The sequence below is a fragment of the Micrasema longulum genome, unplaced genomic scaffold (genome assembly GCF_059751315.1).
Source record: "Micrasema longulum isolate JH-2025_06_02 unplaced genomic scaffold, ASM5975131v1 h1tg000995l, whole genome shotgun sequence".
Taxonomy (NCBI): Eukaryota; Metazoa; Arthropoda; class Insecta; order Trichoptera; family Brachycentridae; genus Micrasema; species Micrasema longulum.
In genome coordinates this window covers 174,181-195,628 of record NW_028278183.1, presented here as the reverse complement: position 1 = coordinate 195,628, position 21,448 = coordinate 174,181, and the positions used below count along the sequence as shown (strand labels likewise).

Here is a 21,448-nt window from a genome sequence, read left to right as displayed (position 1 = left end):
TTCAGGTTCTGTTTAAGGTGAAGTATTTGCAAGATCTAATGTGTAAATTGTAAATAAACGAATTGCCAGCCCACCAAACCATTTAGCAGAAGACAGTAAGGGTTTTAATAATTTTGATCCGATATTATAACTTACGGGCATATAAGAAATATTTAAAAACTGAGTAGTTCACAAGAATCATAGTCTTTCCTATTCATAAAAAAAAAATATTGAGAAAACAATGAAAACTGAGTCCACTTCCAAGTGAAGATTTTCGTTCCTTTGTGATTCACAGAAAAATTAAGCAAATAATGCAACAGAATGTATATTATACGTACTTGCAGTTATGAGCTTTACAGAATGCAATGAACATGTGGGGTTTATAGTCCATGATCGATGACATACACGTACTTAATAATTTAACCTGAAATTATCGTGCAACTACCCATGAAACAAGTCATCGTTTTCTATAAAATCCAATAAAACAATTTATGCACTTCTAACAGTTTTGCACATAAACACAAGATCAACGCCCTGCAGTACATCAACATCGTTCCTACCATGAAGGTATGGAGAACAAGAGAACGTGGCCTAAATAAAGAGGCCACAGGGCGCAGTCAACACCCAGTTCAGTCCAGTTCAATCAGTCAATTGGTTCCAGCATGTAGTTCAAGTGCAGTTACTTCAACTTCTCATTGCTGTAACACTCGCGCGTCCCAATTCATTATTTATTCGCCATGTAATAAATACGCATTAACCAGCAACCTCGTGTCTTCTGTTAATCTCTAACTATGGTAGGAGCTCCATCAAATCTCAGCGACCATAATCCTATAAATACGCTAAAATGTACCAACCTTATATAAAATGTCAATTTTTTACTAAGACGCTAATTAAACGAGTTTTACTAACTCCAGAAGAACAGAGCTGCTAGGGACAATCAACAATACTGTCATGTTATGAATTGTTTTTATTTGACTTGAATTACCTGTATTTAATTACGGATATTTTTTTTATTATTTTATTTCAGTTTCATGATATTTTCATGACATGAGGATATTGGATGTATCCGGGGCAAATATTGTTACTGTTTCAACAAATACCCTTTGACCTTTGTAAAAATTTAATTCTACGTTACTGATTTCTGACGAAATATTTTCTAGAACTTGCATTACACCTACACCGTTTTACGTTTTGAAAAATGACTAACGACGCGTCATTTTAAAGCATGGAAATTAAAAAGTTCTAAAGAGTAAACCCGGTACACTATAACAATAAGAAAATAATAATAACATTCTTAGTATGAAAAAACTCACATCAGGCAGTAATATAACCCAGAAATTATATAAATAACATCATCTTTGTTTTATTCCAAACTCTCTCGAGTGAATCGAATTGAAAAGCCACATTCAATTCGTTGCGAGCTAAGCGTGGCACTTTGCAGAAAGTAATACGATAATTTCGTATTATTGTTTCTATCTTGGGGACCTTCTAGCGAGGTGTATTTATTTTCTCTATTACACACGCCTGTGTTGTGTCGTAGTAGCCATGACCCAGTAACCCTGATGAAGTTCAATACCCTGACCAGCTATAAGTCTGTATGTACGAACGTTCCCGGTTACGCCTTATAAATTATAACTAATATGCGTTGGTATGTATTGTTCTTTTAATTATAGTGTATTTTTGTTTTTCTCTTTTTAATTGCATTACATATTTTATTACATGTTATTATTACCACTTTCTACCGTGATTTTTTCATCCTTTGTACTTTTTTTGTTTTTATCGTTTTAATAAATTTATATATTTTTAAATATATTATGTGTGTAAGAAAACATATTCCATGCGCCTGCATATAAATTGCGATACTTTATGTCTTCTGAGCATAACCAATACTCTATTAAATTCGTGTATTATTATCACTGATCGCGCCACTAGCTAGAAGCTGGTGGACGCTTGAATTACTGGTTCGCGGAATTGCGTTATTTTTACTTTGTTTTTTGCCACTAAACCCTAATACAAATGACTGCAATTACCTACATTGTACTCTCGGCACCTTATTGTTCGGACTTCTCTCGCAGCAGGCAGGATCCGATCCTGTGATCAGGAAAGATCAGCACTGCGCGGTTTCTTGATTATTATACTCTATAACACAGCGGATTATTGATCACTAAAACAAATTTTTCGCAATCGCGATGGGGTTATGAAAATACGTGTCCACTCGGTGATAGTCTTGCTGTTCTTATCATGGGACAGGAGACAATATTGGTCCCCTCAGTAGGAATTGCAGCATTTTTATCAGGGTCCAGTAGGTAGCACATAAATCTAAGGCCGCAATCCAGTAAATGTGCTATATACAAACACATATAGTAAATGTGGCGTAACAATTTACTGTTCTATACTAAAGAAGTGCAGCCGTAAAATACTATTTAGATTTTCTTTATTTATCGTTATTTCCCTGGATCAGTATCTGCCTTAAAGTAATAAATTCATCAACGAAATACCTAAGTTTCAAAGAGTCATCTACCTGGTATACTAAAACGTGACTTATAAATCAAATACAAAATACAAATCAAAATAATATAAACCAACTTAATATAAACGTTTAATAACATTCCAATTAAGGGTATTAGAAGCAAACTTAGAAATCTCCACCTAAATCGGAAAATGAGTTATTGATGCCAAAATAAACTATACACAAAAACCAACCTACGTAAATAATAGCGTAATTCAAAACCGTCTCTAAATCTTGCAAAAAAATTACAATTATACTTGACGCCGCAAACTTCCAGCATTCTCCATTGAGTTGGTGAAGCATAATTATAAATCTCACAAATGTTTTTTCAAAGCTTTTTGCGAATATCTCAGTAATTCTTTCAATTTTTTCTAAAAATTTATTTTTTCAAATCAATATCTAATATATTCCCAGTTTCATCCACTTTTCAGAATGTAATTTTATGATTAAGGCTAAATATTTTGTTGCTGTTAATGTCCGCTAGTGAAGTAGGTATTTACTCCCAGGTGCATGTGAAATATAAAGTAATAAAATAAACAAAATCGCTTATTATTTATAATATAATTTGTTAGAATAAACGTTCCGGTTTAACAAGTGTGGTTCCTAAAGAACCAAAATATATACTAAATTAACGAATAAATAATAAATATATAACAAAACGCAAAATATTTTTTTCATTTGAACATTTTTATTCAATTTAATACTTAAGTAACATAATCTGTTTGGTAAATTTATACATATTAATTGGACCTAGATATTGTCCTGTTATACCATGAAACGCTTGAATTTTGATCCTCTATCTGTCATGTAAAAACCCTTCTGGGCGTATATAATAATAATAAATAATGAATAATAAATAATTAAATAAAGATAGAAACCTTAAGGTTTATATTGGATTCCTTTCTATTTATATGCGCAAGTACTTCAATATTTAATTTTATGATTTTAGGAATCACATTTCCAATGTCAAATTTATTCAAGGCAACAACCTGGTTTATCAATTTTCCATAAGTTAAACCTGATTATTTGTTCGCACAAGAGCAACTAATTTTTAAAACGATTGTTCTTGTATTTTCTTTGAATTTCAAATAAGTAATTGAAAACAAAAATCCGCTCTATTTATGTCAATTAGAATACACTTTATTTTAATTTTTTAATTTGTTTATTTTTCCATACATATATTATTTACATAGAAATATGATAACAAAAATACACTTTAGAAAAATACATCTTAAAATTAAGCTAAAACATAAATTGGAAAAAATGCCCACAAAGACTTCAGCGTCTGAGCGTGTGCCATTCCTCTTATAAATATTAAAAAGTTTATAGCATACAAATATAGTATGATATGACCATGAAAAGAAAAAAAAAAGAAAAGAAAAAGAAAAGAAAAACCAATCTATCGTCTGATGATATTACGAAAACATGATTTATTTGCAGTATGTATTGATTTAATACTAGACTAGAAATAATTTCAAATTTACAATAATTCACAATACTGTATTCATGTACCTACTAACTATGTTATAAATTATACGGAAATCGAAGTTAAAAAATCAAAAGTTTATACATTTATCATAATCATCATTCCCTTTTCCGCTCCCTGTATATTTCGATCATATGTTACATAAAGGTAAAATGATCAGTTTGACGCTTCAGGTACTAGTCCAGGAACAATGAAATATTGTATATTAAACTACCTTCAAAATCAATATTTCACATCCAGCCTGCCAGGAGTCAAACCGAGGACTTTAAGAATATTAGCCAACTACTTCAACGAGGCGGAATTATTTCCGCTCGATTTTCTAATACAGGATTTTTACCTTAGAGCAGCCGTCGACTCGAGTCCAGGGTTATATTTCTTACACAGAACTACAGTTCTGTAATATATCTATAATACATTATTTATCCGCCTGAAAGAAGAAAACAGGTATGTGTGTAAATTTGAAATGAAAGATAATGTTTATTCATCTCAAACGATAATACCGGCATGTTGCTTCTAATTTCCTTTTTGTATGTATCATTTTTATTGTTGAATATATTACTCGCATCGGCTCCAATAAGGCTTTTATAAAAATTACAAACTACGTTTATGGATAAATTTTTTGCCGCATTAGTGTTTACTTCAGTAAAATAAAATGATTTCTTGACTGGGTAAATTAAAATAAAAAGTGTAATAAATAATAGTAATAATTCCATACAAGTCATGGTCAAAATAGCTTTGTCTTCAAAGGTGTAAAAAATTATAATAATCTTCTCAATGAACTTAAAACTATTAAAAATAATATATCAACAAAATGTTTAAAGTCAATGTAAAGAAATTTTTTGAAAACATGTAAAAACAACATTAAATTTTAATTAGTATGAATGTATTATTGTTTTATGTTTTTTCTTTATATATCCTATGTTTTTTTTTTTTTCATGAACTCGTATTTAAAATTATATAAACTCCAATAAATAAACAATTAAAACAGTGTAAGTCACTCTCCAAGCACAAGAAATAGTCTTTTTTTTTGGAGAACATTTACTAGATGTGTAAAAGTAGATATGTTTAGAATTTTACAAAAACATGTACTTTTTATGAAATTTATTAATAAAAAAATAAAAAAAATAATTTAAAAAAAAAAAACTTTAATACAGAACCGTTGCATTGTTTCCATATTTTTTTGTCTCAAACCCTTGATTATAATAAGACGTTAAAAAGTTGCAGTTGTCGATGTAATCCAGTCGAATTTTAAACCCAAAATATAAATATTTATATAAAATTTCACTTTATTTTATCAGATGTGTATCAGTACATATTAATATTATTTAACGCAAAAAATATACCAATTACGTGTGAAAAATCCAATTAAGCGTATGGAGAAACATCAAAAAATATTTTAAATTCACATTACAATGCAGGTTTTTATAACCCGTTGATTGGCTGTGCATATTATATTCTAAATGAATTAAAATACTAGAAGTCGTCTGTCAGTGACTGTTATATGCTAGAGAATTCGACTATTCGGGCCTCGTGGAATAGGCCCGTCTATACCTCTTTTTATCGGCTCTACGGGTCTCAATTAATCGGCCCTTTGTGCCTCGGCTATTTAGAAAATTGGGCACCTAAATGTTTATCTTCGGATCAGTCTAAATTTAGTAAAGAAAATCTCTCACTGAAAGTAATGCTACCATAACACAGAAAATGTACAGATATATTAAAAATCCACGCAAAAAAAATATTAGTAAGCGATTGAAATTGAACAGTCAAGAAAGTGTTATTTGAAATAATAAGAGTCAGTTGTCGCCGACTATTTCATGATTGTAAATACTGCCCTTATGACCCAATGAATCGGTCCTCTTGGCCTTATTAAGTGACTTTACTGGACTCAGTTGATCGGTTCTTAGGGCTTTTGTTAATTAGGGTTTCGGATGCGCTGTATCAGTTATCCATAAAATAAATTAAAATCAATATTTATTAACGTTTGTTATATATATTTATCCATAATAACGAATGTTATAAAATACATATATATAAAAATATTATGTTATTTATCATTGTCATCATCATTTCATGTCCGCTCCCTAGTTGGAGGATATGGTGTCCACAAAGATCCTCTAGGCATCCTTGTCAGCTGCCAGCTCCTACACATCCTCTCAGCCAGGTTCACGTCCCATAGTTCAGAAATAAACTGCCAATTAACAGTCAGCAATGGACGTCCAGGACGACGAGAACCTAATACATTGTAAAGTGGGCAAGCGGGGTTAAGGCTCTTAAGAGGCATCCACAGTACATGGCCAAGCCAATGTATCGCCTCCACCTGATGACGGGAAGGTACTGGGATGGCAATTCGCCCCGTATAAGCAGATAAAGTTTGCGCAGCAAGAAATAATAAATAAAAAATCAAAATCATTTTTAAAAATACGATTTGCTTTATTTGTGTAATGCGACCACACCAGATGGGTCTTTGATTGAAATAATAATTATTTAACATATCAAAGTTATACCTCGAGGTGTGAATAAAAATGCTAAAGTTTAATTATTCCGTCTCTGTTTACATTTGAACATAAAAAACATTAAACTTTTACTTAACTTCCATAATGGGGTAGGTACAGTAAATTGCATGAGTTATAATAAATTTATGAAACTAGAAATATACAAAGTAGTCGTTGTATTAGAATCAGGTTTCGTGCTTGTCTCCCCCTTGTCATTTGATCTGCAATGAATTAAATAAAACGTTTAGAAGCTGAAAATATGTCGAATTAATGAACCGGAAGTAAACAAAAATAACGTTGGCTGGGTGCAGTACTATTTTAAGTAAGTTTTACAAAAATAATCAGAACAGCAATTTTGAGTTTAATTCTAGAAAATTAAATACTTTTTCTCTCAAAATACTTCTGAACAAAAAATAATTATGACTAAAATATTGTGAATTCACTTATAAAACTTCTGCAAAATGAAATATATACGTAAATCATAAGAACGAAAATATTTATGTAAAAAAACATATATATTTATAATTTAACAATGAAAGTCTGTTTAAATTAATTTTAATGTTAAAAAATAATACTTCAATTTGTGGACATTGACAACACTTATTATCCTGATGATTAATTGGTTTTTTTAATGACATGTTTTCATCCAATTTAGGTACCTTACGCAATTATTTTGTATAAAATTGAAACATTCACAAAGGTACTCGTTGAATCTTAGGAAACTGCGAAATATAAATTATCACAAGTTATCTACATGGTTTTAAAAAATATTTATCACGTAAATACGTATAAGTTAGTTAATTGAGAAAGGCAATCTACGTTCTAGGAACAAATACTTTATAATTTCATCTACTACAGTTCTTAGAAAAAATATTTTCGTTTTCATAAACTTTCAAAAGATGACTCTACACTGAAATTCTGGAAACTGAACAAAGTAAATAAATTGTATTTACTCATAGTAAAAACATCATACGATAAATAGAAAACACTTGAGGTCCGAGAGTATTTTGCAAACTGATTTTGGCTCTTTGTATACATAAAATACTGGATTAATTTCCCAATGACAAGAACATTGTGTTTATTTAACACTATTCAATTTATTTTAAAACTATTCTAGACTCCAAACAAAAAAATAATATTTATCAACACTTGCATTCAGTTTGATCATGATTTTTTTTTAAAATAACGATGATTTAAAAAAAAGATAATTAAAAAATTGTGGTTAGGCTCATAAACCATTTTTTTTTTAAAATTTTAATTTACGATAGGAAAAAAAATAGTTTTTCATAAATGAAAACAGAAAAAAATATCCCGTAAAATCGACTGTTTATTACAATAATTATTTTGAAATATTTATTTAAAAGATTAAATGTTTTCAAACCAGAATATTTCATAGTCTTTGGACTGATGCCTGAAGCGTAAGGGTGATCATCTTACCTTCATGTAACAAAAATGATCAAGATACGCTGCTATTGGTGTACCAATGCAGTGTTATATGCACCATTAGGTGCGGAAAGGGAGTGATGATGATGATAATGATTATTTAACAGTATTAATTTTATCCAAAACCAAAAAAACTTAAAGTTTATCAAAACATGAGGAAATGGAATCTTCCCTGTGGGGTTATAAATATATGAAAAATTTCTTCGTCAAACTAAACAGGTAGAAAGTGAATTGTTCGTTGGAAAACCAAATTCAAACAACGCGTGTCTTTCAACAACTCCCTTTTGATGTTTGAGTGATTTAGATATACTGCTGGCTTATTTTGCTACTCCAAAAACTAACTGCATGTAATTTTTTTATGCTAGCGTAATAATACCCAAATTCATATCACGTTAAAACGTAAATCACAAAAAATAAGCAGGTTGATGAACGTAAAACTATCGTCATTCTATTGAAAAAACAAATATTGTATCCCTTATTTAGTTACGCGCCTATTTATATTGTATAGGTTGACTCAAAGATCTCAAAAGCGATTTAGGCATAGTTAACATGAACTATTCATTTATAACGTAATTTTTCCTATTTGAATCGTAAGACCGATTTTGTCTTCATATTAACAAAAAAAGTGACAATGCACTATAAATGCGATATTACAATATAAATTGCGGATAAGAGTAATAAAAAAAAATATTTTGATCAAATTATTTGCGTGCAAATTCATTGACAAATTTGAAATAACATTTTATTCCTCAGGCATCATCCCTTGCGCGGACGCGCCGGTGAGTGTCCAAGTATCGTGAGTCTGATTATATATATGTATTGACCCTCCCCTCTCCCTTCCGCCGAGAAGCCTCCGCGAAGCCTCCATTCGCTCCCGCACCAGTCCAGTGTCAGCAGACATACCGCTAGCCGCCGCCGATGCTCACTACCAATAATAATCCAAATAACGTCAACTTTCCAAACTATATCCTGAATCCACCGCGAAAAGTGCACCAGTCGCGACGATTTGAGACGGCGGCCATTAGGACGACTTCCTGCTAATTTATTCAGCGTTTCCGGTCACGTCCGGGCTAATTACGAGGGATTGTGTGATTTACTTTTACAGATAGAATAATGATTGTTTACAAACACGGTCTTCTGACGATCGGAGTCGCTCTGTGCTGTTTTGGCATAACTATTCGTGCAGCCAATATAGTGGGTAAGTGCAATGCTTGAATATTAATTTGGAAATTTTAGTTGAGTTGAAAAGGGTTGCGTAAACTAGGTAAAATAAACCAATTATATTCTAACAAAAAGATGGTCCCTTTTATTTATCATTTGAAGCTTTGAGGTAGAATTAGCTATTTAAAATTACTCAATTTTCGAGTTTTATATTTATTTATATTTTATTTCTTTATTTATTTATTTGAAACTCAAATATTTTTTACAGCCAGTATCACTTTTTTCTATAACATGCAATGCGTAAAAAGTCACCACAAATATTTATTTTTATTATTTTTTTTATAGGTGAATCATTTGTAGATATCAGATTTAAGATTTTTTTAAATGAAATAACAATAAACAAATACGTACATTTATTTTACCTGTACATATTTAAAATGAGATGTTTTTAACTTCAAAAAAAATTATATCTCTACAAGCGATACTTTGTGATTATTACTGTTTTCCTTTTCCTTAATCCAATTAAAATTTCAAGAAAATATCATTGGATTAACTTCTCCAAAACACGACCTTTAAGTCTGTATGTAACGTTGATAAAAATATTTTATGAAAATATTCTGATAAATCGTTAATTGCACTTTAGAACCAAACCCGAGACTTGTTTGACACACCAAAGAAATCTTGGAAAATTCACATAAACTTTGCTGGAAATCAAACTCTGGATCGCAAATATAGCAACGGTTATTTGCCCTCAGTAATATCATTAGTTGCAAATTATTTTTCGGTAATAATTATTAATAATTAAAAACACAAGCTTTTGTTTTGTATTGAAAAAATCAAACCCAATTACAAATTCGATGTTTATTTCCTTTCAAATTATTATCATATTTAATAAATGTATAATTAAGTCGAAAATAGGAAACTAACGCCTTGATGCTACTAAAACATGCATATAAAATATGAAAAGTATATTTATTTGCATTATTTATAACAAGCAGGAAGGACAGTAATATTATACAAACATTACAAATTAAGAAATGGCCGTCGGCAGCATTCCTCTGTTTAAAATCACCGACCACTTTCATTGCTGAACCATATTCATCGTCAGCAAATCGCATCCAATCTGCATAGTGATTTGAATACTTTCATTCTACATTAATACACGTTCGAGGCCTGTGATATTTGGACCAGCATGGTATAAAAAAAAAACAGTCATCGGAGTGTCAATCACTCGCAACTTTCACCCCGGACCGAGATGGTTTACATTTGATATAACTCGCGAGTAGGCGCCCAGATCACTAACACTATGGGCTATCGAAATGTAGGGCAGTATCGTCTACCTATGTCGCGACGAAAGTTTTGCGGCCATATTTGCTAAATGCAAATATACGGGCGTATTAAAATTATTGGCGAAATAATGGATAAGATTTTTGTTTTACGCACGCGGGTTCTGGATTCGAATTCCAAAATAAATAGGATTTCGCTCAACCTAGGAGTTCTATACTTTGCACTTGAGCCTCTTCATCATCATCCCCTTTCCACACCTAATGGTGCATAGGGCACTGCATTGGTACACCAATCGCAACGTATCTAGATCATTTTTGTTACATGAAGGTAAAATAATCAGTCTTACGTTTTAGGTACCAGTCCAGGAAGTATGAAATATTCTAGTGTGAAAACAGCCTTTTAAGTTAATATTTCATATCAACCATATCACGAATCGAACCTAAGACCTCTTAAATTGTAGGCAAACGCGCTGACCATTACACCACGAGGTTGAACATTAATAATATTAATAAAAAACCTTTACTAAATTAACAAACAAATGTTACGAATGGACTCGATCCAGATTTTAAATTTAATAAACTCAGCATGAATAAAACAATAGTTTTTTCGTATTTTCAAACACACTACCCGTAAATGGTTAGAATAGTACAAGTAATAAACATAATAAATAATTAAATAAAATGCCGTGATATATTCAAGCGAAACGGAAGGCGTGTGGATGGATGTCGGGATCAATAGTCCGAATTCTCTTGAATGAGTTTTCTGTGTTTTTTTTTCTTCGTTACTGAAATGCCAAGTTACTATAAAGGTCCACTGCCAAACCCTTTCTTTTGCAACACTGTTTAGATATAGTTAACTAGGAAGCAAAACCCACTCGTGAAATATTAACTTTTGTGCGTTATAAACATGATCAATAATACTGTATATCATATAACTGAGAAAACTAAAAACACTTAAGCTAATCCACAAAATATCGCAAGGGTACACCAAATACAATGACATCTCGCCAACAAGAATCACAACACAATAAGATCACAACACTACCACATACAAAGATAGCTCTTGGCAAACAAAAAGAGGCGAATTTTGACTTATAAACAATGGACTAAAAATATACAATGACTTACCTCACAATATTAAAATGGCGACTGTACAGAAATTTAAAAATTAACTAAAAAATACGATAAAAACCAACAAACTTACCTGAATATGTAAAATGTAAACTGCAGGGTTTATTTATTATATTTATGATTGTTTAAAAATATGTATACATATTTTTAAAAAAACACACTACCCTAAAAAAAATATGCTGAGAACTTCTCTTAAAATACGTTATATTTTTGAAGATTTGCTGGAATGGAGCCTCCTTGGTAAGGACTCTGCCCAGTTGAGGGCTGATGGAGATGAAACAGCTCCTGCCCAAAGGAACTGTCTCTGTGACGGTCCTTCCTGTATTTGCTGTGTGGACTTCAACGTCACGTTCATAGACCTTGGTGGGCCAGGTAAGCGGGCCAACGAAACCTTTTCTAAATCAAATAGTCAACGATTATAATAAATTAACATTAATTAACTGTTCCTTTTAAACACATTTTTATATTTTGTTGAAATTTGACTTTTAATCACAATATTGAATTAATATTCTCTTGGTGAGTAAATCAAAACTAATTAACAAATTACAACAGAGGTATAGTATAGAAGTCTAGGCATCTACAGGGCTTATGACCTGCCAATGGATACCTAGTCCATAAAAAAGTATAAAAATCTAAAAAATAACATTTTCAGGCGTTGCCTATTATGTAGGTGAAATAATTCAATTAGATGAATCTCACCCACATACATAAAGGTTTTAGCTCTTTAACTTCACAAACATCAACAGATGAAAGAATTGAAGGAATATAGATGTTTAAATATGGGCAGAATGGTGAATGTTACACAGTGTGTAAAGTGGTCACTTAAACCAGCCATTGAGAGGTCATAAGCCCTGTAGATCCCTAGACTTCTATATTACCTTCTCTTAAATGTTTCTCTCTGTTGTAATATGTTAATATAAACAGCTTCCCAGGTAGTTAAATCCAGTCCTTGTCTACAAAAAAATTGACTTTCTTTTACTTGTTACCTTGCTATACATATACTTGTATTATCTGTATATTCATTTATTAACATTTGGATTGTATTTAAGTTTATATAAAATCCCATACTTATTTATGTTTGTAAGTGAAAATTCTTGATGGGAGTTAATTGTAATTTATTATAGAAATAAATCCCATACCAATCACAGTTTGCTCTTTTTTCATGAGCTATTTAGTTTTTATGTGTACTCTTGGCTTAAATATGAACTTATGGAAAAATTGTGTTTGATATGCGTACCTATATATTTAAAATTTAATATTTATTCTCTACTACACCTACGATCACTCGCTTTTCCTATAGTAGTTAGTAATAGTAATTTTAACATGGTCAAACAATCAACGACATTGAATGTCAGACTCATATCGCTAGTATTTTAGTATAAGACTATGCAATGCAACGCAAACGTACGTTTGCAATACTACCGTTAGATCTTGTTTGTTGACATCAAATACGTGGATTAAGTATCAAGCTATTTTAATCAGACCGTCAGTAAATAATTTAGTCAAATTTTTCACAATGTACGGTAATTTTCTTACATCATTTGTATTTATAATTAATACATTAATAACTATCTTATCAATGTAAACATGTAAAAATATTATCATATTAATATACTGTAATCATACTCAATCTACCGATACGGAAAAAACATTTCGACGGTCCCTACTTATTTATTTATTTATTTACTTAAAGGTAGTTTATTACATATTTTTTTAGACATAAATCCCAACTCCATGGGACTAAGGAATTATGTGTTGAATTGGGACGAGTAATTAGTAACGATACAATCGAAATTGCATTTTTCGAGGTTTACAGGTCAGCAAAAATAAAGCTTGATTTTTTAAAAGAAGCTATCAGATACTAAAGAATTGCCAAAAATGTGTCTATTGTGTTTCAATCAACACATATTTGGCAATTCTACGTAATACTCGCTTAAATCTTGCGAAATGCAGTTTCAATAGTATACGTAGAGACCGTCGCGTCGATTTGTTTATCTAAACCAAGATGGACACTCACTGAAATTTAACTTTTTTGAATGGATTCTCTTACACATTTAGATTATATTGTAATACTTTTATTTAGTATCGTTATTATTTATAAAAGAGAAAAAAATATTCCGAAAAATCCACGTACAAAAATATGGGTAAAAAATGACTTTAAAAACTAATGCTATGTATATTAAATCGTAGGTATACTAGCAAAAAACGTTAACTCGAAAATATGCGGATTTAACTTAATATGCAGTTTTGTAAAGATTTTAACGCTCTTTAAACTGGGAAAATACACTAAGTCATATTAAATTTCATGTATCTGTAGTTTTCAAAATAAATTTATGGTTAAGTCGTATATTCGGTATTTTATTCAGGCTAAAGGCTTTAAATAACTTAATATAAAATTTAAAAAAGGAAAAAATAAAAACACGTTCTTAAATGAGCACTTAACATCTGACTTTATTTAAATAAGATATAAAAGAGTAAAATTGGAACAAAGCTTAATTGCTTGATTTCTCAAAACAGGGATTTAAGAGTTAAAGCTTTTTGCCAGTATACCCACGAAATATTAGTTTTGTATCAGCCGTCGATGGGAGGAGCGGTTTCCCGAAACTATAATAGTGTTGTTATATCAATAAATGTATAACAATAAAAGCTTCATTTTAAAATTTTTGACAAAACTAAGAAGTTATTAAGATGAACATATGACAACAGAGATGGAGAACATTTTAGAGACGGTAACATGGATGTCAAGGTATTTAGAGGGCTTAGGACCTGTGAATGGCTTGATTAAGTGACCACTTTACTAAATTGCACCATTCACCTATCTGCCTACGTTTCAGCATCCATATTTCTTCAATCACTCTAATAGTTAATATTTGTAAAGTTAAAGATCTGAAACCTTTATTGATGTGGGTGAGATTCATCTGACTGAATTATTTCACCCACTTACAATGCCTGGATTTTTTTTGAATTTTAATACTTCTTCTTGGACCAGTGTTATTCCAAATTTTTGTTGACAAGTGCTTGATCCGACCCACTTACAGCACAAAAATTATCATTTAGAACAATTGAAGAATTGTGAATTGATTAATCACTACTTTGATTGTATTTATTAATTGAATATTTTATCTTTCTTTTATTTTCCAGGTTGTGTCCGAATGAAATATTTATCACAAGAACAAGGATTCGCTATCAACATGTCATATGGTAACAATTTACTACACAGCCAAACAGTCAAAGGTAATTAACACAAAAAAATAACATGATACATGTTATTTTTTCATTAAAAACAATTTAATTATAATATATATAACAGCACGCGATTTCGGAAAAGAACAGATATTTTACTTTAGTCGTTTACAACGAAATAAATCATCGTCCGCATTCCCTTATCCACGTCTAATGACGGTGGATATAAAAATGCATCGGTAAAAATGCAGCGGATCTCGATCTTTTTTTTTTAATTGATTAAAAAAAATATTTCATGGACGAATATAGATTTATTTTCAGGGTCCGTATTACAATGGTTTATTGACTTATCTTAAACTGCGGTAAAGCTGAATTTTCTGTAACAAAAAATAATTTGTACATAATATATATTTTAAGATGCGCTTAATGAGGAAGTTCAGTGTCTTATTTTAATTTTTTTTATTTGTTAAAAGACTATAAAACTAAACAAAAAAAATAAAATATTTTTTAGTTATCGTGTTATCAGCGCTATAATTTTTTAAAGTTTTGTATTTCTAAAATAACTCCGCGTGTGACGTCAGAAGTTGTTCTCTATTAGTTCTTCCCATTGGTTCATTTACGATAAGCCAACCGGATATCCTTCCAAACTCTCGCATCATTGGTTGGTTCAAATGAACCAGTGACGTCAATCAAAGAAGTGCATTTTTATTAAAATATTTTTTATAAATTTTTCGTACATTTTTAAAAAACTTTGCTGTACAATTTAATGCTTGAATTTTTACCGCGCGCAAGAAAAAGTTTTTTGTATCAAATTTCTCGTAGGGCTGAAGTTCCTCATTGCAGGTTTCTGATGGTTAAATGTACTTTAAATTTTCACCCAAATATACGTATTTTCGTGCAGAAAATTCGATTCACTTTATAAACAGCTGAAGATAACTCTGTTACCTTTCCATTGTAATCGGGGCCCTGGAAACATTTATAACACTAGAGTATTAATATGGAGTGTCCTCTAATTAGGCTAGTCTTCATCTAACATAACTCCGTTCTAAAATGGATTTTTTTGTAAATGAATTATTTGTAGCTTTCTATCAATCGCGATCACAAAATACAAAAAGTATAACAAAAAAACTTTTTAATAATAATTAACGGAAACAAAGAACGAGATCGAACCAGAAAAACGAGCAAAACTGAAAGTAGAGAGAGACAAAGATTGCCCACCACATACTGCACACCGCATCTGAGGACATAAGTCTCCTTGGCGGTGCCTACATACACGGAAAAATTGCTGGTGATAAAATCTGGTAGCCTTAGCATTTTTGTTCTTAAAAAAGGTAATCCGAAAGCACATAATATACACTTCATTGCATTGAGAAAGAGGGCTAGTGAATTCTTAACTGACTGGGATTAAATTGATTGGACATGATCAATTCGCCGAAATGATTACAAAACTTTTTAAAAGCCTTAAAATTATTTTTGGAAGCTACCAGATCAGTATAACTGACATGACCCATAACAGGGCCGCGGATAGTAGCGAGAAGCACCATTTGGTATTCATAGAATGGGGGAAAGGTACAAGACCACAGAATGTGTTCAGAAAATTGATTGTGATATCCGCAGCAACACGAAAAGAAATCAACAATATCAAAAACAAATAATTTGTCATTCAATTTACCATGACCTGATAAAAACTGCGTAGTTCAGTGATCGGGGATAGCCCAAGAAGATTTTAAGCGCCGACGGATTGAAGAAAAAAAAAGAATGGTAACCCTCCTTGAAATAGTGAGGGACAGTGAAATCTGATCAAATTGTTAAGGGAAGAGACCATTGCGGGAGACAGCTGCGAGACATTGCATAGATTGATGTATAGTACTATTACGCGTGTCGTCCAGATGTTTATTAAGATTTAAGTTTATGTAATAATTTTTATTTGTAGTATTTAATAATATGCAAGCTTCCACTTTATATTATGTTGTATCCCAACTGGGCTCTTGGCCTCATAGAGTTAGGAATTGTTTTTTTTTGTAATGTGGATCTTTATACGAATAAATAAATAAAAAATAAAATTGTTGTTCTTAGAAACAGTAATTACGAGTGACTGTCAAGAGATTTGCGCGCACGGATAAAGGAATCTTCCCGGATTCGCAAATAAGCGCAGTAGAAGATCTCCCAAAAATCACTCAATTTTTTTTTTTTAATCTCTCGCCAAATACGTGTTAAGACAACACCGTCCCCCTGCGAATCCTGGCACATTACCAACACTCGCATGACCAAACTTCTAAATAATGACGGGAGTAAGTGCTTGAAGTGAATATTGGGTATAATTGAAGTCCAAGAATGGACGCAGCAGCTTCTTGGCTTGGACAAGTGCTGCGGATGCCTCGAGAGAGCCTTAACCTAAGTTGCCTCTACTTCATACCTGCGGGCTCCCAGCGTCTTGGAAGGCCGTTGACGTCTATTTTTTAGCTTTGTTCGGTAGAACTTGGGGACAGAGACCGATGTAGGAGGAGGCGATAGTGCTGGCTAGCAAATAACGCACTTCTCCAAGCCACTGCAGGGTGGATCCATTAATGGGATATGGGTGGGATATGCTAAGACCACCATCAGTGCTGCAAATATAAAATTTGGTTTTATGTTTTTATTTATGTTTGTGTTTATATGGTAGAATTGGCTCTGCACTATGTAACCATTTTACAGGGAATAAAAAAAAATTAATAGCGTCTCCTGAAGGCGTTTAGTGATATCCACATAATCCACCTAGGAGCGGATGTGGAAAAGAATATTGTATCTTGTTCAAGCTCATAAATAATATATGAAAACGAATTATCAAGAATCATAAGTGTATTTGTTACGTATTTAGAAAATTATTTACACATTTATTATATAAGATGTAATATCTAGGACCAGACCCTGAGCCCATCTGTCTGAATCTGGTCTCGCGGGTGGCTCAGCTGTGCGCCCGAGTGACGGAGCTAGCCCCTACAGCGGACGGGCTTAGGGGCTGTGTCCAGCTAGAGCCAACTCTCCTTGGGGAGCCGACCCTGGAGTTCCCTGTTGGCTGCTTCCGCTCTGGGGCTGACGGGATGACCATGGAACCTATCAGATATAACACCACTGAAGAATCGAGGTATAGTAATGATACTAAATAAAAACTTTTGTTTTTATTGATTTATTTTAATTAATTTACCATGTTTTTTTTAATTGATTTAATAAATTGAATGAATACAATGACACAACAAAGATCGACCTATGTTTGTGGACTTTCCCTGACTTTAAGTTATAAACATTTACTACTTTCCCCTTGTTCTAATATTCATATTACTTAATTTTTTCATAAATATAATTTATTTGAGATTCCTTCAGAATCATTATTTTTTTACCTACAGAAATGCGTTTTTTTTTATTCCATAAAATTAACAATCGGAAGTAAATCAACAGTTAAAAGAATTTAAGACCAATGTTACACAGTGACTAAAATAATTATCATCAATTGATTTACTTTTTTTATGTTTGATCTTCAGTTAACATAAACAAAATATGAACTTCGTATCACATGTCACGGGCATAATTACAATAATTATATTTATTTGATTACAGTGACCTGAAGCCCGATCCTGATTCTCCCAGCGGCATCAACACTGAAGACATCATTCAGGCTGTTAACGAATCCGCTGAAGAAGGAATTGCATTCTTCACCAACCTCCTTGGTCTAAACTTCGGGAAGCAAAATGCTACAGAAACTACTTCAGTAGCTCCAGAAGCATCCAGCAATCCTCAGGATACTGGATCTAATACATCACAGATTGTAGAACAAACCAAGGCCAGAGCGTCAAAATCATTGGCTTACCACTCAAAATCAAATGATGTTTGAATAATCTTATATCGATAGTTTTAACTGTTAAAAACCATGCATTTATTCTTGATAATTTTACCAATATATTTATTTTTTCTAAACTAGTATTAATCATAATATTTAAACTCTTTTCAATATAGAAATAGATTTAATATTTTCCTATAGGATAGGTTATTTTCGCTAAAAATAAAACAAATAAATTTTATTGATTTTAATATTTCCCATTTTTAATTTTACATAAACACTCGAAACCTTTTTTCCGTTTCAGAAATATTTACGAAAATTATTTGGTGAATTTTTCGTACAATATTTTTAACAATCTCTGATTCCAACAAATAAATCATGTTGGTATATCAACAGCAATTATTCAAACAGTTTAGAATATTACCAGTCACTTAAACCAGCCAGTCCCAGATCGTGAGCTCTATTAATGTTTAGAATTAAATTCTTAGTACTCAATAAAATGATAGAAAACACAAGTTTTTAAAGGGCAACAAAGACTGTTTTTTTTTTTTTTCATTATTTACTACTTCTTCTTGTGCCATATAAGGTGTCCCCGACGTTGACAATCACTTCTAAAAAAGCCTCTCTGTCTTGCGCTGCTTGTAACTCTTCCACACATCTTATCCCGGTCCAGTCTCTCATGTTGCGCAGCCATGACCACGTGGTCCCTCAATCTTGCCCATTAGTATAAGTTAGAGGATTTTATACTTTCTCCACGCAGGATGTGACCCAGATGGGAGATCATATGGACCTTTATACATTTTTACAATTGTATGTTGTAATAAGCTCTCCTCGGGGCCGCTACATTGCTGACCAAATCTGTCCACGGTATACGGAGCATTCGTCTGTGAAGCCACATCTCGAATGCCTCCAACCGGTTCATAGTGTGTGCTTTCAAAACCCAGGTTTCTGAGTCATACAACAGAACAGACCAAACATAACTCTTCACCGTTCTCTGCCTAAGTTTAAAATACAATTTATGATTGCAGAATACTGTTTTTATTTGTTGAATGTGCTACGGGCTATTTCGATTCTGCATTTAACCTCCACATCTGGGTCTACAGACTTTGTAATAATACTGCCGAGGTATATAAATTGGTCCACCATCTCCAACAGTTTATTAATTGAATTTTTCTTTTTCTTTTGTTCAGGAAACATACAGTATGGTTACATAGTTTTATATTTTACACAGTTAGACTTAACTCTAATGGACCAGTGAAGTTTCCACATTACATAATAATCATATTATGTAAGGTTATCAATGAAAGTACAAAAAAGAAATTAAAGTAAAAAAAGTTGTTTAAAAGTTTGTAGTTAGAAGAATTTTTTTTGTAAAGGTAATTAAAAGGTAAGAATTAAAATGAAGAGTGAAAAACATGCTCAGATATAAAAAAATCTTCAAAAAGAAAAACATAAATATACACATACACATACATATTTTATGGGATTCAAAGAAACGATGAGAAGAATCTTTAAATGAAATAATAAAGAGAATAAATGTAAGTAAATTTTAAAAAACGTCTTCATAATCAATAGTAAGAGCAGCAATATATAGATTTTATATACATATACAGTATAAGTAATTTAAAGTAGTTTTAAAGTATAAAAACATAAATGCAGCTGAGAAAAAAGAAAAAAATAACAGGTTAGCAAGTAATCTTTTAAATTTGAAAAAGCAATATAAGGGAAAGATTTTAAACCAAAAGTAGTTGATGAAATTTCATTAAAGCGATTTTAGCTGTAATACAAATTTCAGTAGAGAAATTTGATTAAAAATTACGATATTAATGTATGTGATGTGAAGTGATTTAAGAGAAGAAAAAACATGTTTAATAAGTTACAAAAAAAATATAAAAGAAATACATGATAAGTGCATAAGGAAACTGCCTGGTTAAATATTTTAATTGAACTTTTAATTTTGTTTTATTTTATTTTAATATAATATAATAACAAGAGTATATAATGTGACACATTTCAAACTAACTTAAATATTTACAAAGTTTCCCTATATACTATATTTTATCAATAAATATTTTAAATTGTGTTTTATATCATATTTTATTTATCGCATATTACATATCTTTAAATCTACCGTAAAAAAACACAGCTCATTAGATATCAGACCGATAAAAATATCTAGTAAGGAACCAAATGAGACGCGACCGCGTTGGGGGAAAATACTGCGTCATTGCATAACAAATATGGCTTATATGCGTTCTGTGTCATTAATTCGTCTGTTTCTTATTCTAACTACTGGTAAGTTATTAGTTAATATTTTGCATATTTGAATTAGGAATGTATGAGGTGGAAATAAAAGCTGTATGCAGTATGTAAATTTATATTATTTTAGCATTTTACTGAATTTTTCGATAAATGCTAAATATTGTCATGTCTAAATAATTTATTTGTTGTTTATGTACGATTATTGATAGATATTTTTGGTGAAAATTCACGATCAATAAATTATCGATTATGACATTATATCCGAAAATGCCTTAGCATTGCACTTCACCCACCACTTGCAAATCATGCCGAATTAAATAATATTATAATATCTAATATTCCTTCCATCGGCATCGAGAAGATTAATAGTGTCTTACTTATTTTTACTCCTTTTTGTTATTCATATTATTTTATTTTTTTAATATCATTCATACACTAAATTTATCCACGCGCTCTGCAGAGCTACAAAACGTGCGGTAATCTAGCTCCTATCTGTTATAATTTTTATTGATCTTTATTAGAAACGAGGAACTAGAATCCAAACCGTCCATGCGCTCTGTAGCTGCAAGACGTTCTGGAATATTTATTTATTGTACAGCGCAGGTGATTTTCCCAGTGGCGCTATATAAATTATCCAACTATATATACCGACAAGAGATTTTTATTGATGTTTGCGTTTTTTCAATCAGCTACGTGACTAAA

The 21,448-nt window shown here is 31.4% G+C and overlaps 1 protein-coding gene and 1 long non-coding RNA gene across 2 annotated transcripts; one reads left to right on the top strand and one right to left on the bottom strand.

Moving 5' to 3' along the window:
* Window positions 1-8,775: 8,775 nt before the first annotated feature.
* On the top strand, window positions 8,776-18,735 carry LOC148277677 (uncharacterized). The gene is made up of 5 exons (XM_088232548.1): window positions 8,776-9,107; window positions 11,704-11,859; window positions 14,629-14,721; window positions 17,569-17,794; window positions 18,265-18,735. The coding sequence occupies exons 1-5, from the start codon at window positions 9,023-9,025 to the stop codon at window positions 18,536-18,538; spliced, it is 834 nt and encodes a 277-aa protein (XP_088088674.1). The 5' UTR covers window positions 8,776-9,022; the 3' UTR covers window positions 18,539-18,735.
* LOC148277678 (uncharacterized) lies at window positions 14,764-17,378 on the bottom strand. Its single transcript, XR_015823386.1, has 2 exons — window positions 15,616-17,378; window positions 14,764-15,503 (listed from the first exon to the last, which is right to left on the bottom strand). It is a non-coding gene; the product is annotated as an uncharacterized LOC148277678 (long non-coding RNA).
* Window positions 18,736-21,448: the final 2,713 nt, after the last annotated feature.

Excerpts from the sequence above, each read along its gene's own strand:
- LOC148277677 (XM_088232548.1), top strand. The coding sequence starts at position 9,023 with ATGATTGTTTACAAACACGGTCTTCTGACGATCGGAGTCGCTCTGTGC. Across the intron at positions 11,860-14,628 it reads CATAGACCTTGGTGGGCCAG|GTTGTGTCCGAATGAAATAT; the intron begins GTAAGCGGGCCA and ends TTTATTTTCCAG. Across the intron at positions 14,722-17,568 it reads ACACAGCCAAACAGTCAAAG|GACCAGACCCTGAGCCCATC; the intron begins GTAATTAACACA and ends TGTAATATCTAG.